Raw genomic sequence first — 18,337 nt, 5'->3', positions numbered from 1 at the left:
TAACCCTCTATCTCCCCCCCTTCCCCTCTGGGAAAAAACAAAAAAAATTTTTAAAAAAAAAAAAAAAAAAAAGAAAGAAAAGAAAACAAATGAATAAATAAAGCAAAATAGAAACAGACTCATATAGAGAATAAACTGATGGTTGCCAAAAAGGAGGGGAGGGTGGGGGAAGAGAATAATTTTTAAATATCCTATATAATAAAGAGGCAATATGCAAACTGACCCTCACTCCATCACACGATGGCTACACCCACAGGAGAGGCAGGGTTCCCATAACATAGATGGCTGCGCCCACAGCGGAGCAGACTCATATAGAGAATAAACTGATGGTTGCCAAAAAGGAGGGGAGGGTGGGGGAAGAGAATAATTTTTAAATATCCTATATAATAAAGAGGCAATATGCAAACTGACCCTCACTCCATCACACGATGGCTACGCCCACAGGAGAGGCAGGGTTCCCATAACACAGATGGCTGCGCCCACAGCGGAGGCGGGGTTCCCATAAAGAGCCATAATGAGCGATCAGCAGGGACCTGAGGCTGCGTGGCGCCGGGGAGGGGGACCTGAGGCTGCGCCTCCCCTCGGTGGGGCTTACCAGGGGACCTCAGGCCACGCCCTCCGGCCCTAGTGCTGGGCGGGGGACCTGAGGATGCGCTGGGGGACCTAAAGCAGTGCCCCCCCACCTGCACCGGGCCGGGGGACCTGAGGCTGCGTCCCTCCCACAGGGGGGCTCGGCCTTGACAGGGGACCTCAAGTGGGGCTTGATGGGGGACCTGAGGCTGTGCCCCCTGCCCAGCACTGGGCTGGGGCACCTGAGGCTGTGCCCCTCGCCTGGTGGGGCTTGACGGGGGTGGGGCCGGCCGGGTCTGGTTCTTGCCCAATGGGGGTGGGGCCGGCCAGGTCTGGGTCTTGCACAATTTCGAGGTGCACATGGGTGGACGGGGACTTGATTCTGGGTCCCGCAGCGTGCCCCAGACTCTGACAGGAGAGAGATTTTCATATACATTTTACTAATTTTCTTTCAACTCTGGCAATTCTATTATAGAGAAAGGGCAAACAGCAATATTAAAATATTTCCTCTAATTAATTCCCTTTTAATGTGCATGAATTTCGTGCACCAGGCCACTAGTAAAAAATAAAAATCTACACAAAACTTTAAACAACACAAAAATCTTAAAGAGGTCAGAGATCTGACATGGATCTCACCAACTAAGACCAGGGTGTCAGCAGGGTTACATTCATTTCTGGGGATTCTAGAGATTTCCAAGCCTTTTCTGGCTTCTAGAGGCCACCTGCACTCCTTGGTTTGTGGCCCTTTCCTCTGTCTTCAAAGCCAGCAAAGGCTTTATGCTGCTTTCCTTCTGGTTCTCTTTTCCATAGTCACATCTCCCTCTGACCACAGCAGGAAAAGGTTTGAACTTCTAAGGGTCCTTCTGATTAGATCCAGAATGTTCCGCTCTATCCACTGAGCCAAACCGGTTTCGGCGTGCAGGTTCATATTCTTAATCCCATCAGCAAAGACCCTTGTGCCAAATAAGGTAACATATCCACAGGTCCCACAGATTAGGACAGGAACATCCTTGGGGGTGGAGGGTATGCTACTTGCCACAGGAACTACAGTGACTCTCCTTATTCATAGTGGGTCTGTTCTAAAAAGTCACCACAAACACTGAACTAGCAAATATGAAACCACTGCTCCTGGAGAAAATACTGTGTTAGGTTACATAATCTTGTGTTATGTGTATTTCTATTTAAAGACATCTCATTTAATATACATTAACACTGAACTCAGCCAATAGCACTGTAAGTCATACCTGAATAGTAACACATGTATCTTCTCTGTAAGGAACAGCACAGCCTCTTGCAGTTAGGAACCCTGGACAGCACTTCAGCTCTACACTTGGGGTCAATTTAAACAGTGAAAACTCCCACAAAAAGCACAAAATATAAAAATGCAACACCAAATAAACAGTGAAAAGGACACCGGTTTACAGTACAAGAGCTGAAACAAGAACGCAGAGCATGTCAGGAAACTCAAAATGTTTTTGCTGCTATGCATAGGTCTGTGAAAGTGCCACAAGTATTGATTTGGGGTTACAAATAAATTTCAGCAGGTAGGAGAAACTGAAAATACAGAATCTACAAACATCAAGGATCAACTGTGTATCCAAACCTGAGAAGATGCCAGGTGTTGTCTGTGAGCTTAGTTTCATTGCAGAGACCAAAACAGAAAACATGGGTTCTTGAGGAATTAACAGGGTGGTGAAGAAATTAATACTATGAGGGGGACACGGGGCAGAAACAAGGTTCTGGGTGCTGGCAGCAGCTGTGTGCTTCCAGCTTTTCCAGCTGGGTTGATCCACGGTCCATGCTCCCTCTGGACCACACTGAGCTAACATGGAGCCCCCACCCCACACATGCCACTTCCTGGCCAAGGCCTTCGGGCACGTGCAGCCCAGTTGAAATATCATCCTTTATGAAGGCTCAGACACCTGACCCCCCCCTCCCAGCTTTGAGTCCATGCAAATTGAATAGGTTGGTTTTTTCCAGGCTGATACCACTGAAAACCTATATGGTCACATTAAACAAGGTATGACTCAAGAGAAACTCTTGTACATGAGCCCAAAGGGACATCTACAAGACTACTCTGTCACTGTTTGAAAGAGCAAAAACTTGGAAACATCCTAAATGCTCACTAGCAGGAAGATGGATAAAAGTACTGTGAAACAGCCACACCAAGGGAGCTATATACCTGTGGAAATAAACTACAGTCACAGACATCAATCAGTGTGAACGAAACACAAATAATGCTGGACAAGTTACACACAAAAAACCACCATGTGATATCATTTACATGAAGTGTGAACTTGCAAAAAAACACTGCACACTTTTTATTTTATATTTATACACATATAATTTTTTTTTTATTAATCCTCACCCAAAGATATTTTTCCATTAATTTTTAGACAGAGTGGAAGTGAGGGGGAAAGACAGAAAGAGAAACAACAGTGTGAGAGAGAGAGGCATAAATTGGTTGCCTCCTGCACGTTCCCCCGACTGGGCCCAGGGATCGAGATTGCAACCAAGGTATGTGCCCTTGACCAGAATTGAAACCAGGACTCTTCAGTCCAAGGGCCAATGCTCCAACCAACTGACCAAACCAGCTAGGACAATACTGCATATTTTTTAGTGATAACTCCATATGCAGTGAAGGTATAAAGGACTCCAACTGTATTGCTGTTTATTTAAGTTCTGGTGGGCACCTGGCTATTGGGCTGATCATTCTTTGTATCTCTTTCCAGTCTGAGACACTTCACAATGCAAATTTAAAATGCCCAGAAAGGGATGTGTCCTGTCAAAACTTATTGGTCCTGACTGGCTGGCTGGTGGGCCTGGTGAACTAGCTAAGTGGAATCTCCTCTTGGAAGGATGTTGCCTCTCCCCCAGGTTCTCCTGTGGGCTGAGCGGACTTCTGGATTCAGATTGGGCAAAGGTCTTCCTCTTCCCCACTCTCCTAAACTAGCATACTTTGCTCCTGGGCCCACATATTCCCCCAACCCCCCACTTCCCACACCTCAGTCCCGAGGTGGTGGAGGGACTCCATTAAACAGAAGGGCTCACTGGTGCCTCCTGCCCACCAGTGTTGAGGCTGAGGGGCACCAGGTACTCTAGGACAAAGTGGAGAGCCTGCTGAGGGATCTGGGGCTCAGAGAGAACATTCAGCTGCTTGAGTCTCCTGGGAAGAAAGGAATCGAGTAGGAGCCTCCCAGAGAGAAAGCATGAGACTTTTCCAGTGTGAAGTAAACATGTCAGAGCTTGGAGAGAAAGACAATGTCTGTTTTGATGTTTGGTGTCACCCTGCCCAGACACCCACTCTGCAATCAATGAGGGGCTGTTGCAGCATATCACCCTCCTTGAGAGTGAAATGCTGACTCAAAAGGCAGCAAGAAGCAAGAGACTAACGCACAGCAAGGATTCTCCACCTCCGAGGAGGTAAGCGACAGTGCTAGGCCAGCCGGATTAAGTTAGAGGAAATCCTGTCCCCATTCCCTCAGTTGCCTCTTCTGAAGCACAAATGTTGGCCTAAGGCCAGGGCTGCCCAACCGTCTGCCTTTAGGTAATCACAGCTCTGATGAGCTGAGACCACGGGGTTGATAGATGCCTGCCTGTCTGCCCAAGGCGGCCAAGGGGCATCATCCTGAGGAGGTGTGTGGCAGAGGATGAAAAGGGGCAGGAAGCTCCCAGGTCCTTCCTGAGGGGCTTCCTAAGGACACAAGTCTCCTCTCACTCCTGGGACTGAGACACAAAATGAAGCAGAAAAATCACTTAGTCTGGGGACTAAGAATATCTACTGAACTATGTCACTTACTGTCATGCCTCTTTCCAGACACTTGGGAATCCACCCTAATCTTCTGAGCCTTAATTCAAGTCTGCAGGATTTCCTGATTCTCCATGAAGACTCTGAGGGGAGTGGTGGCAGATGCCAAGAGAAGAAAGGTATACAGATGATATATTATAGAATTGAACACCTGAAACCTATATAATTTTATTAAATAATGTCACCCCAATACATTTTTTTTAAAAGTTAAAATAAAAATTGATTACGTGAATGACTGTAGGTGTCAGAAAAGGGGTGGCTCTTCTGGAATTTAAGTCCGTATGCAGACAGATCTACAGCAACAGAACTTTAACTTCTAACTTTATCAGCATGGCAACAATGTGATTGCATTTTTATTATTCTTACAATTAAAAAAAAAAGGAGAAGAGGAGCACATGGCGCATAAGCATTGACTTATGAACCAGGAGATCATGGTTCAATTCCCAAACAGGGCATATGCCCGGGTTGTGGGTTCGATCCCCAGTGTGCAGTGTGTTCCTCTCTCTATCTTCTCCCTTCTTCTCTGAAATCAATAAAAATATTTTTTGGGGGCGGGGAGGGAAGAGAAAGGTAACATAACTTACAGGAATTACGTTCCCCACAGCTTAGGAGGTAACACAGGGACAAGTGAGAAAATTATTCCACAGCCATGCTACTTCAAAACTCCTTATTTTACCAAGGTGGGCGGGCACTGTTCTGGTTTCAACAACTCTTTAACGAGAGGGAACAAACCCCCAGGCTCAGAACCAAGGTATCCTGCCATGGCTGGTGTGGCAATATGGTTAAAGTGTCGGCCCTCACACTGAAGGGTTGAAGGTTTGATCACCAGTCCCAGTCGGGGTGCATGCAGGAGGAAACCAATCCATGTGTCTCTCTCACATCGATGTTTCTCTCTCCACCCCCCTCCCGCCCTCCCTTTCATCTAAGAATCAATAGAAAAAATATCCTTGGGTGAGGATTAACACACACACACACACACACACACACACACACACACACACACACCCCACACAAAGCCCCACCAACCAACCAACAAACAGAAGTAAGGTATCCAAGAAAATTGATTATCCCGCTTTGTTTTAGTTGTATTTGGTGGTTCAGTTAATATAATGTTATAGCAAGAAATAATGTCAACATCCCTTTAAGATAAATTTAAAAAGTGAGTCAATATAAAAGGAAAAAGATGGGAGAAATTGGCAGTGAGTTGGGGTTTTCACATGGAGTGAGGATGAGAGCAGGGAAGCGGGGGGCAGGCAGGTAAGAAGGCTGGCTTCAGGTACAACTGGATAGAGCAGCATTCTGCATGTCTGTACCCTTGGGATGGTAGGGATCACCATCTAGGGCAGTGGTTCTCAACCTTCTGGCCCTTTAAATACAGTTCATGTTGTGACCCAACCATAAAATTATTTTCGTTGCTACTTCATAACTGTAATGTTGCTACTGTTATGAATCGTAATGTAAACATCTGATATGCAGGGTGGTCTTAGGCAACCCCTGTGAAAGGGTCGTTCGACCGCCCAAGGGGTCGCGACCCACAGGTTGAGAATCGCTGATCTAGGGCGTAGTTGGGAATGACTAGAGATGTAGATCTGGAGGACAGATGCATGAGAGGTGGTGGGTGCCAGGGAGGTGAGAAGGGAAGCAGGAGAGAGAATGAAAAGGCCACAGAAAAAGACAATTGGGACAAGTGGGGAAGGTGGGAGAAAAGGATAATAAAAGAGCTGGCGGGCTGACTGAGAAAATGAGAAAAGAGGAGAAATAGCAGGCAGGTACGGAAGCCAGAAACAGCAGGCAGGGCTGGCAAGCAGGACCAAGGCTAAAGCTGGGAAGTGCAGTGGGCATGGGAAGCAGGCTTCTGGAGGCCAGGGAGTGGTCTAACAGAAGGTAGAGCAGTCTAACAGAAGGGGAAGGAGGAGGAGGATGAGGGAGGAGGAGGAGGAGGGGGAAGAGGAATGGAGAAACTCCATTTCCGAGCAGGCTGGGCACTTCCAGGTAAATCTGGGCCTGGCCTTGGGGTCTGGGTAATAGAGATTGCATGAGACACAGATCAGGCCCCTCTGGCCTAGCCAAGTACAGGTCCCTCTCAGCCACAGCCCCTGGAGGCAGGCCAAAGGGAAAACCTTTGAGCTTTGATTTCTTATTTTTAAGTTAGTTGGACTTTTCCCCACAGAGCCCTCTCCCCCTCTAAGGCCTCACCAGCCACTCCACTTCCCTGGGGTTCTTCCAGGACCTGAGCAGGAGCTAGGTGGGGGCTGGTGATGAACCCCCACTCCCACTCTAAGAAGGAGCCCACCATCCTGGCCTATGTGGCTCAGTTGGTTGGAGCAACGTCCCAAGCACCAAAGGGTCTCGGGTTTGATTCCTGTTCAGGGCACATACCCAGGTTGCAAGTTCTATCCCTGGTCGTGGCGAGTACGAGAGGCAAACAATTGAATGTTTTCTCACATCGATTGCCCCCTCCCCCCCAAATCAATGAAAAGCATATCCTCGGGTGAGGATTTAAAAAAAGGAGCCCATCTTTTCTGACAACATAGTCAGCAAGCCATAACCCAGGCACTGGGGTTTGTCACATTCCCTCAGGCAGCCCCACTCACTCAGGAACTGGCCTCTGGTAAGAAAAAGCACATTTGGTGCAAGGATGTGCTTGGCATGTGGCACATGTGTGGGGAGACCAACACCAGATGCTCAGAGGGTGGAGAAGTGGGTGGTTAGGGAGATGGCAAGGATAAAGTAAGATACACACTGGGCTTTTAACGGCAACCAGAAAGTGGACAGAGACCCCAGGTAGGCTGGGAAAGGTGAGAGGAGCACTGCCTCAACAGGAAGGGGAAGGTACAGGCGACTAGGTGGGCCCACGCAGACCAGTAGGACTAGAGCGTGGTCCTGGAAGGGGATGGGTGGGAATTAAAGCTGGGACCGGGGTGGGGGGTTCCAGAAGGTCCTGAATGCCAGGTTGGGGCTCAAACCGCACCCAGCACCCAGGTCAGCCAGGGACATCCTTCTTACCATACGTCCTAGCCCTTTGCTTTCTCCAGACATACTGACACGACTGCTTCCACTTTTGCACTTTCCCCACCCATGCTGCAGCATCTGCTCATTCATGTGCGGGGCAAACATCCCTCTAGTAAGTACTTACTGAGTTCCTGGGACAGGTGGGGGCCAGGCTTAACACTGGGCACATAGCAGTGGGCAGAAAACATGGTCCCTGACTACAAAGAGCTTATCTTATAACCCAGTGACAAGGATAACAGAAGAGTCACCCAAGTCTACTTCAGTCCTCTACTGAGAAGTTGCTGCACAAGAGTCCATGAAACTGGGAGATAGGGGATATGAGGGATCAGAGGTTCAGAAAGACACCATATGAAAAAGCTGGAGGGACACTTTGAGGATGAACTCATGTTCACCAGGCCAAGGACAGGAAGAGCTGCCCAGCAGACAGGGCATCTCACACCCTTGGCTTATGACAGCATCTCCTGTGACAGCAAGCGCTGAGCAGGGCTAGCTGTCTCAGACACCAGGCATGATGCCCACCAGAGGCGTTGATGCCCAGGTGTGGAAATCACAGCAGCCAGGCAGCAGCCCTTTCCAAAGCAGGCAGGGTACAGATGCTGAGTCAGGTCCTCCAGAGGAAATTGCACTGATATTCAGAGGAAATCACACAGCTATTTTCCTGCTGGGCTGGAGTGTCCGCTTGACCCCACTCTCAGCCCAATCAGCAGGTTTTTCTAGGAGCTAGCAGAAAAGGAAGATGGAAGCTGTCTTCTGGGAAGTGACTGCCAAATCCAGCCTTGTGAAAGGCGAGGGAGGGGGACAGAGAGGATGGGGGGAGGGGGAGGAGAGAAGAGAGAAGCCAGCTGCTGCCACATTCTGACACTTTCTTCCATCCAGCTTTCCAGGGACAGCTTTAAAAAAGAACAGGAAAAAACCACCCCTAACATTTCACCAAGGACATTAAAAGGCCATTAGGGCTTGAGCACAGGGTGTAGAATCATCTCAATGGGCTCCTAACCCCTGGGGCAAAGAGGCCTGTAGCTTGAAAGTTTCAGCATTAAATATATCCTCCCTCTAAAGCTTAGAAACCTCACCCCCGCCTTGGGACTGACTCTGAAACAGAAACAATTTGACTTTCCTCCTGGCTGCTCACCCAGTCTCCCCACAGTGCTGAAACAGGCAGTTGCCTCTGAAATCCTAAAGAGGAAGTTGGCTACATACCCTAAATTAAAAACTAAGTTTCTCCAGACTGGGTCAGTTCCAAAATATTGGCAGCACCGAAAAGAAGGGCTGAGATAGGGGCCAAGGCAGAGCTATCTGGCCTATGTCCTTGAACCAAAGACCAGGGACACACATTTAGGAGGCAAATGGCAAGCCTGGTCACAACCTACAAGTTCTTCCTCTGAGGAAAAAAGCAAACAGACACACATGTGGACTACTTAAGTGCAAAAGGGTGAGCTCCAGCTCCAAATGCACTAAGCACGCTCAGATGTGGATAGGTGAGTGGGTGAACAACAGGATTTTCTTGGCTCATTGCTAACTCTTTGATAATTCTGGGGTCTCAAAAATGTGACAGCCCCCAATTTCTGAAATTGAACATGGGGAGACTGTAAAACCCCTAACCTCACAGGCTGTTATTAAGTGGCACACAGAATATAATTAAGTGTCCTATGGCTTTGCCTTAAAACACACCCAGATAAGCAGGGTAATTAGATTCCACGACACTTGACCTGTTTTGTGTGTGCGTTTCTTCTCTTCCCTTTGAACTGGTCTTTAATACACACAAGATTCTGAGTCAGAGGTGAACTTTTGGCCTCATATTCAGCAGTCACAGTGTTAGAATCAGAATGTGAATGTTATGACCCCTTAGTCCTGGTCTGTTAATAACAAGAATGGGCAGGATGTTGCATGGTGACAGAGTGCCTCTGTGATTGTGAACAGTGGGTCCTGAGAAAGAGGTCAGGTCAACATGCTCTTTTAAAAAAAAATATATTTTTATTGATTTCAGAGAGGAAGGGAGAGGAAGAGAGAAATAAAAAACATCAGTGATGAGAGAGAATCAATGACTGGCTACCTTCTGCATGCCCCCTACTGAGGATTGAACCTGCAACCCAGGCATGTGCCCTTGACCAGAATCGAACCTGGGACCCTTCAGTCTGCAGGCCGACGCTCTGTCCACTGAGCCAAACCAGCTGGGGCAACATGCTCTTTTTAAATCCTCACCAGAGGATATGTTTTTATTGATTTTAGAGGGAGAGAGAAAGAGAAACATCAATGTGAGAGAGAAACATCAATCGGTTGCCTCCTATACGTGCCTGACTGGGGACAGAACCCACCACCGAGGTATGTGCCCTCACCAACCTTTTGGTACACAGGATGAAGCTCCAACCAACTGAGGCACTCGGCCAAGGCAGGTTAACCTTTTACAGATAGACCTGGGAAGTGGGGGGTGTGAGTGGGTGGGTGTGAGATTTAAAGAGGCCCCTAGTTCCTTTAGGAAAGAACAGTCTCAAACCTCTTTTGTATCTCCCCAGCCGAGCCTGAAACACAGGCTGGTTACTCCACCCAGGCAGTGGGGGGAGTGACCCAGCCTGTCCACTGACATAGCAGGATGAGAACATCTCCACCCAGGGTCCCACAGGGACAAGGCTAAGTCAAGGGTCTTCTTACAGATTGAGCCAGCAGTGTGGCTTCCAGTTCCAACCACAAGTGGACATTCCAACAGCCCAAAGCCCGTCCCATGCCTGCTACCCCAGGAAAGATGGTCTTCTGGAGTTGAGCTGCAGCTGCTGAACTCAAGGACCTGGGGTCGGGACCCCACTTACCTTGTCTGTCACCTCATTCCCAGCCCATGAGTTCCACACCTTTATTCATGCTGAGGTAAAGGGGTTATAAGTTCTAGATTTTTGTATCTTAAGATCATTTCATGACTATTACTTAACAGGTCAAGCACTTTGCTAGGAAATCAAAAGCACTATTTCACAAACTGAGGTTTATAAAATAGGTCAGTGCAGATGGTATCTGCAGATATTCCAAACACTAACCACATCTCCCCAAAAACACTCTAACAGGTTGGGGTCCTAGGTCCCCCAGGCCTCCCCTCGCCCCCATGCCTCTCACAGGAAGTTCATTCTTTCCTCCTAGGCACAAAGGGGGTGAGGCTGGGTATGGATGTGAGTGTGAAGCTAGCAAGCACCCAACAAACTTCAAAGCTATGATATGGTGGTTGTGAATTTTCCTCCTAGCTCAGACAAAACCAATCTTTCAGTCCAAACTCTCTCCCTCCTTTCAGACAAGACAAAAAAAAAAAGTCAGGCCAGCATTCCAGGCAGCTGCCAGCTCTATTCCTAGTTACACTTTCAGATCTCTCCACAACCCAGCCACAAGAGTTATCAGAAAACCAGTTAGCAGTATAGGTCTGGAAATAATGTCACCCAAACACACACGACAATGAGACGTGAACTTCCAAGTTTAGATATCACTAGTAAAGTTCCTTTACCCTCCGCAGCTTCCCAGAAATATGCATTTAAAGCACCACCCCCAATTCTAGCCTGGCCTACGTCTCAGAGAGCTACCGCGGGAGTGGGCACGACACAGGCAGGCCAGAGAGGACCAAAATGATGCCCAGGACAGATGCCTATTTATTTTACTGCTTTCCTCTATAGATTATTCAACTTTCCTCAGTCCAGGCCTGCAACCCAGGCAGTGGCCAGTTCATAATAAGAAGTAAACTCACAAACCCCCCACTCAAGCCCAAACTGATTTTTTGCAAAACCTGAAAATTTTCACCTAAGATACTGAAATGGTGTGGAATTTTCCAACATACTGCCAGATATAGGCAGACCTTGGAAATACTGCAGGTTGGGTTCCAAATCACCACAATAAAGCCAGCACCACAATAAAGCAAGTCATAATCTTTTTGCCTGGGATGGGGTGGAGAGTTAGGGGTTTGCCTTCAATTTGTAAAAAATACAACATCTCTCAAGTGCAACAAAACAGGTGTGCCTGTACTGGTAACTGGTTTGTTATTAATATCATCAATGAAATTAGAAAATTTTCATTAACATCACAGCCTCACCTGCTAGAAAACAAGTTTCTCTATTCCTGGAGCCAAATCTAGCTCTCTCTCACACATCCACCTGGCTTCTATTTCTCAATTTAGAAACAACACTGTTATAAGCCTTTGAAATCAAGAACCTGTTTCAAAGCAGGATTTCTCAACCTTGGTGCTACTGACATTTGGGCCAGATAATTTTTTGTTGTGGGGAGGGCTGTCCTGTGCATTGTAGGATGTTTAGCAACCATCCCTGACCTCTACCCACTTGATGCCAGTAGCACCCTCTCCCCAAGTAGTGACAACCCAAACCTGTCTCAGACATTGCTAAATGTCCCCAGGAAGGTGCATGGGAGGAGATGAAAGAAGGCAGGGTTAGTCACTCCTGGCTGAGATGCAAAGATGCAAGCTTATACCTTCTTAAAAATAGCAGATGCCACAGACACTTAAGTTCTAAAGATTTGGGAACTGGATGCTGAGTTTTATGTCCATGCTCATCTGTGTATATGTGATTATCTATGTTTTAAAAACTGAGAAAAGCAGGCAGCTACCACAAGAATGGCCCCAATGTGATTATTTTTGGGGGGGAGGGGTGTATAATTATCCTCACTTTTCTCAAACCTTAAAGCAGGGTTTCTCAGCTTCAGCACTACTAACATCTGGGTCCAGGGAATTCTTGGTTGTGTGGGCTGCCCAGTGCAATGTAGGGTGTAGGGTGTTGAGCAGCATCCCAGGCCTCCTCCCACTAGATACCAGTACCAACCCAAGTTGTGACAACCAAAATGTCTCCCAATATTGCCAATGTCCCCTGGAGGGTGGAAGTGGCCCTGGTTGAAAAGCACTGTTCTTGACAGGAAGATAAATGTCCACAAATCTTTTTATGTAAAAAGAGGAATATATTTACCCTTACGCCAGATAAGTGAGGCCAGTTGAGATGAACTGGTTTAAAGCATACTGTCGGTTCACACTGAGAATTCAATAAATATTAATTATTACTTTTCAACAGACAACCCTATTCTGAGGGCATAGAAGAGGATGAAAGATAGTGTTCTTAAGATCGAGAAAAGAAACATACAGAAAATTGGACAAGGCCAGATGAACAATGGAGATGCTGGAGGACTGTGGAAACTATTGCAGAAGAGAATGGAACACAGCCAGGGTGATTCTTGAGAGCACAATTCAACATGGAATTGCTCTCAGATTAGGATACGACCATTGCTGCAATTCTTTGGGGCTGGGCCTCAGATAATAAATTGATGCAAACCACTAATTTACAGTGCATTGTATTTTCCAGGTTTCAAAGCACTTCTCACAGTTCTGAATGTAGGCATCCTGTTTCCCCCTGAGAGAAAAGGCTCTGGTGGCTGGCCTGAGAGGCCCAGCTAATTTGGGATGGGATGGACCACCAGCATGGGCCCTGGGGGTGGGCTAGGGAGGGCTTTCCAGAGACCTGTCTATGTGAGAAAACGAAGTAGCCCTGTAATTCTTCCAAGACCTACGGAGACATCAGTCCTGCAGGAGGAACTACACCGGGCCCAAGACAGTGAGCAGCTTCCCCAGGTACTCCCGTCAAGCACATGGGGGTCTGATGCCTGCTGAGCAGGGTCTAACCTAGAGCCAGGTCATATAATTTCATCCTTTTCGGGCAAAGGGCTGTACTCTCAACAACAATCCTAGCATCCCTCTAGATCAGGGGTGGGGAACCTTTGTTCTGCCAAGGGCCATTTGGATATTTATAACATCATTCACTTAATATAATTCACTTAATACAAATTTATGTTACTATGAAAAAACTCCTAGGTTTATTGAATTTCAAGTCCCGCCTGTGGGTTGCCTTGGCAGGGCCAGACCAAATGATTTGGCCAGAGGGCCGGATGTTTCCTTCCCCTGCTCTAGATTAAATCTTTTCTCCTTGAGGGTTTAGCCGTCATCTGGGGTCTACAGATTGGCCACAAATGTCTTTAGCCCTAGACAACCACTAGGGTTGTGACTTTTCCCCTTAAGGGATAAGATACCAGCTGTGGCCTGGTCAGTACTCTGAGTGGTTAGAGAATCAACCCACACACTGAAGGGTCTCGGGTTCGATTCCTGGTCAAAGGTGCGTTCCTGGATTGCAGGTTTGATCCTCACTCCATTTGCAGCATGTATGAGAGGCAACCAATGGATGTGTCTCTCTCACATTGATGTTTCTCTCTCGCGCTCTTTCCCTCCCTCCCTCCATTCCACTCTAAAAATCAATGGGAAAAAATATCCTTGGGTGAAGATTAAAAAAAAAAAAAAAAAAGATACCAGCTGTGTGTTACTAGAGAGTTGTTTCTCTTTCCTCCCAATGGATCTCTTCAAATCAGGAGTACAGTCAGGTTTGCCAGCAAGGCCTAAACAATTCCTCAGATTATCACTCATTCCTCCACGGAGTCTCTCCACACAAACTGCACACCTACGGTTCATAACCTGGGATGCAGGGACCAACAGAATTCAAGGAATCTTAGGCTTCTTGCCCCAACTTTCTAAAAAACCTATATAATTGGTTACATGTAAAACACATATATTTTTGGATTCAGCATTCCATTTCTGGAAATTTATCCTATAAATCCAATCCTCTCTGTGAGCAAAGATATTGTCTATTCACCGTAGCAGAAAACTACTGGAAACAATCTAAACAACCATCAATTGAGGACTGATTAAATTATGGTACACTTCATGGAATGGAATACCAGGAACCTACTAAAAAGACCCAAGAAGCTCTAGGGCAGTGGTTCTCAACCTTCCCAATGCCGCGACCCTTTAATACAGTTCCTCATGTTGTGGTGACCCCCAACATAAAATTATTTTTGTTGCTACTTTGTAACTGTAATTTTGCTACTGTTATGAATCGTAATGTAAAATATCTGATATGCAGGATGTATTTTCATTGTTCGCGACCCACAGGTTGAGAACCGCCGCTCTAGGGGTATGTTCTAGTGCAGTAACGCTGGGGCAGGGGGCAGCCGGGGTTCCCCAGGGGCAACTGGCAGGGACTGGAGACATTTGTGGATGTCCCGCCTGGGGGTGCTCCTTGCCTTGAGCCAGGGATGTTGCTCAATATCCCACAGTGTCCAGAATGCCCCCTCCCAACAGAGAGTGACCTGAGGTGGAGAATTCTGACACATTTAACAAAAAACTCAAAGAACACAGGACTCTGCAGACTAGGAGTGGGGAACTTCCCGCCGTGGGACAAATCATTTAATCTGGCCGCGCCAAGGCACCTGCAGGTAGGACTCGAAGTTCAACAAATCCAGGAGAGTTTTTTCATAACAACATAAATTTATTTTAAGTGAATTATATTAAGTGAATGATGTTATAAATATTCAAATGGGCCTTGGCGGAAAAAAGGTTCCCCGCCCCTGCTGTAGACCATGCTACACGACCTGTGTGCGTTTTTAAAGGAAAGGCGTACACGTATCTTTGAAAAGGGACGTAAGTCGTCAGTGACAGTCCTTGTCTTAGGGTAGATGGTCTGAATGCCTGACAGACTGGAGTGAGGAACTGACTTTTTACCCTTTCAACTTTGTACCGGGTCCATCCAACGGGTTTCTGTTGTTGGTTTTAAAGAAATGATCTAGACACAAATGTTTCCTCTCCCTGGCAAGAGTCCTGTTTCTTCCCTTTGTCTTTCCCCGGTCCCTGCCCTTTTAGAGGGGAGGAAGGCGGGTGGGATCCACATCCCAGATCAACCTCGGGGGGCCTCTCTGCCCCACCCAGGGGTCCAGCCACCCTTCTCAAGGAGACTGGAGCCCACAAGGCGGGCAGGACCTGGGCCACCTCCCACGAAGCCCCCGGCCTTCCTGGGCTCTCCCCACTCTGCGAGGAACACGCGCCAACGCCGCCCCCTTGCTGTCCCCGGCCTCCTCCCGAACCAGAGCCGGGCCTAGCCTGGCCCCTGATTCCGGGAAGCCCGGGTCCGGGAGCTCGCCCTCCGCTCACCTGGCTCGCCTTGTAGAACTGCTTCTTCAGCCCCGCCACCGACATTCTGCCTTCCGCCGTCGGACTTCCCGTTGGGACCCAGCGAACCGGAGAAACAGCGCAAGCGACAGGCTCCCGGGCGCCGCCGAGCCCCCGCGCGCTTCAGCTGGCCCCGTCGGCACCGCCTCCGCAGCCTTCTCGCCAGCTCCGCGCCCGCCCGGGCGCAGCCTCAGCCCCTCTCGCGCCCGCGCGGCCAGGATATTACATGGCAACCGCACACTTCCGGCGCCGGCCCGGTCTGAGCACGCGCACGCGCCCGGCCAGCCGGACAGCGCACGCGCACTTCTCCTGTCTCGGGAGCGACCGCTTCTGCCAGCGAGTGGCCTGGGGAGAGTCTAGAGCGGCCAGGGCGGCTGCAGCGACCCCTAGAAGCTGGGAGGTGGTTCTATCTAACGCCTTGGGAAAGGCGCTTAAACCTTTCTGGAGAGGTTGGGAGACTGGGTTTATAAATCTCCAGCTAACTGTTTACTAATCTCAGCTATACCTAATTCCACCTTGCGGGTCGTTTAGTCCTTACCATCCTACCCAGAACCCTGCACCGTGTTCATCCAATCAGTTGCCCAAGTCAGACATCAGGGTGTCGCTTCTATCTCCTTTCCACTATCCCCACTGTCCTCCGCCCTGACCAAACCATCTCACCAACTTCCGCTCTGTTGTGCCCACCTGCGGGTTCTCCCCTCCAATTTATCCCCTATCAGGAGGCCAGAAAGATGCTTTTGTAACAGGATTCAGATCACGGGTTCCCGGTTTAAAGCTCACCTGCCCTAGAATACACTCCCAACTTCCTGCTATAGCCTACAAAGCTTGCATAATTTGGCCCCCTCCACCCTCTGATTTCGGGGGCTCTCTTCCTCTTCTGTAGTCGAGGATACCTGTTGCCTGTGGGCCTTTGCTAAAGTTCCTATCTTTCACATTCTTCCCTAATATTTCCCCCCATTGTTTTGTGTATAAAAGAGGAATTTGCTTGGAATATCGCCTCTTCCAGGAAGCCTTCCTGGATTCAACATGTTTATTGATAGTGACTTTTTTTTTTAAACCTCACCTGAGGATATTTCTTTTTCATTGCTTTTCACAGAGAGAGAGTGCAAGGGAGGGAGGGTGAGAGAAAGAAAGAGAATATTGATGTGAAAGAGACACTTCGATTGGTTGCCTCCTGGGGGCAGGGAGCGAATTCCCAACCCAGGTACATGCCCTTGACCCAGTATCCTACCCGTGACCCTTCCATGCATGGGTGGATGCTCTAACCACTGGACACACTGTCCAGGGCATATTGATAATGACTTAAAATCAATTCTTATTGATGAAAATGTATTGAGCCCTAGCCAGTTTGGCTCAGTAATTAGAGCATCTGCCTGCTGACTGAAGGGTCCTGGGTTCCATTCCTGTCAAGGGCAGGTACCTCGGTTGCAGGCTGGATCCCCAGCCCCTGTTGGGTGCATGTGTAAGGTAACCAACTGATGTGTCTCTCTCACATCCATGTTTCTCTCTCTCTGTGTCTCTCCCTCTCCCTTCTACTCTCTCTAAAAATCAATGGAAAATATTTTTGTCAATCCTCAGGTGAGGATTAACAAAAATATTTAAATTTAAAACAGAAAATGTATTGAATAAGTTGGAAATTAATAATGAGTCAGAATGAGTAAATGAATCCAAAAAGAGGAACAAGAAAGTGACTAGAGCTAAAGTGCTTGAAGCTCCAGTGCTGAAATCTCTGACAGATTTGGGTAATTTTCTGCAGCAAAAGGTTACTGGAAGTTTCCAAATGCCTAAACAGAAGGTACTGGACTAGATTAGAGGATTGTTTCAGAGTGTGCAAGCCCCAACCTCCCTCCTGAAGATCCTGAAGGGGTTATTATGAATGGTTTGAAAGAACACCCAGGTGATTATGATGGGCAGCCTCAACGGTGACCCACTGGTCTAAATCATTGCATACTGCCAGAATATAATAAGCTATAATTGCTTTTAAAAAAGTTGTTCTTGCTTCGGCAGCACATATACTAAAATTGGAACGATACAGAGATTAGCATGGCCCCTGCGCAAGGATGACACGCAAATTCTTGAAGCGTTCCATATTAAAAAAAAAAAAAAGTTGTAAGCACTTCTTGTTGGGGTGCCAGTCTAAGATCTGAAAGTTGGGTGGAAATTAGTCAGGAAAAGAGCTGCGGGAAGAGTTTTCTAGGCAAGAAACAGCGTGCGCAAAAACCCTGAGGATTAAACCAGAAACATCTATTTCATTCATTCCCTCTGAATATGTTTAGTGCATATCAAATGCTGCCCAGATTTTATTTTATTTTTGTTCATATAAAAAGTAATTTATAATATTTTTTAATGTGTTTTTATTGATTTTTAGAGAGGAAGTGAGAGGGATAGATATAGAAAAATGGATGGGATAGGCTGCCTCCTGCACGCCCCCTACTGGGGATCGAGCCCGCAACCCCGGCATGTGCCCTGACTGGGAATTGAACCACCGGGGGGCAGTAATTTGCAGACTTTATTGGTGTTGCTATATTCAGCCGATGTCCAAATAGAATAAACTCAAAACTTCAATCTTCACCTAATATTGCAGTTTCAGGTTGTCACCTGCACCCTACGTAAATCGTTTCGTCATGACGTAAAGCCTTGGACCTCCCTCTTCTAATGGACCAGTCCCACGCACTTAGCCAATCACAGTGTCGATCTCCTGGCTTGACACCTCCCACCCCCAATCGCAGAACACCTTCTTCCCACGGGCCGCCCAGAGAAAGCCCGCTTCTCCGCGGGAATATCAGTAGGGGAGCTATGGGAGGAATGGAAGCCACGGATCTCGCGAGGATACTTCCTGCGCTCCTCATTTCCCGAGGCGGGACCTCACGTGACGCCATCTTGTCCAATCGGCGCGCGGGCTGCGGGGGTCGCCGCGGTTCCCGCCAAATACA

At 47.8% G+C, this 18,337-nt stretch overlaps 1 protein-coding gene across 1 annotated transcript in view; it reads right to left on the bottom strand.

The window, feature by feature from the left end:
* Nucleotides 1–15,666, bottom strand: part of SH3GL1 (SH3-domain GRB2-like 1) — a 50,054-nt gene extending 34,388 nt beyond the window's left edge. Inside the window, exon 1 of the mRNA XM_005858844.2 lies at nucleotides 15,387–15,666. Within this exon, the coding sequence (XP_005858906.1) occupies nucleotides 15,387–15,431 (45 nt within the window). The 5' untranslated portion in view covers nucleotides 15,432–15,666. The remainder of the gene's footprint in view (nucleotides 1–15,386) is intronic.
* Between the last annotated feature and the right edge of the window lie 2,671 nt (nucleotides 15,667–18,337).

This window comes from Myotis brandtii, unplaced genomic scaffold (assembly GCF_000412655.1).
Source record: "Myotis brandtii unplaced genomic scaffold, ASM41265v1 scaffold122, whole genome shotgun sequence".
Classification (NCBI taxonomy): domain Eukaryota; kingdom Metazoa; phylum Chordata; class Mammalia; order Chiroptera; family Vespertilionidae; genus Myotis; species Myotis brandtii.
This window is presented reverse-complemented; position numbering and strand designations above follow the sequence as displayed.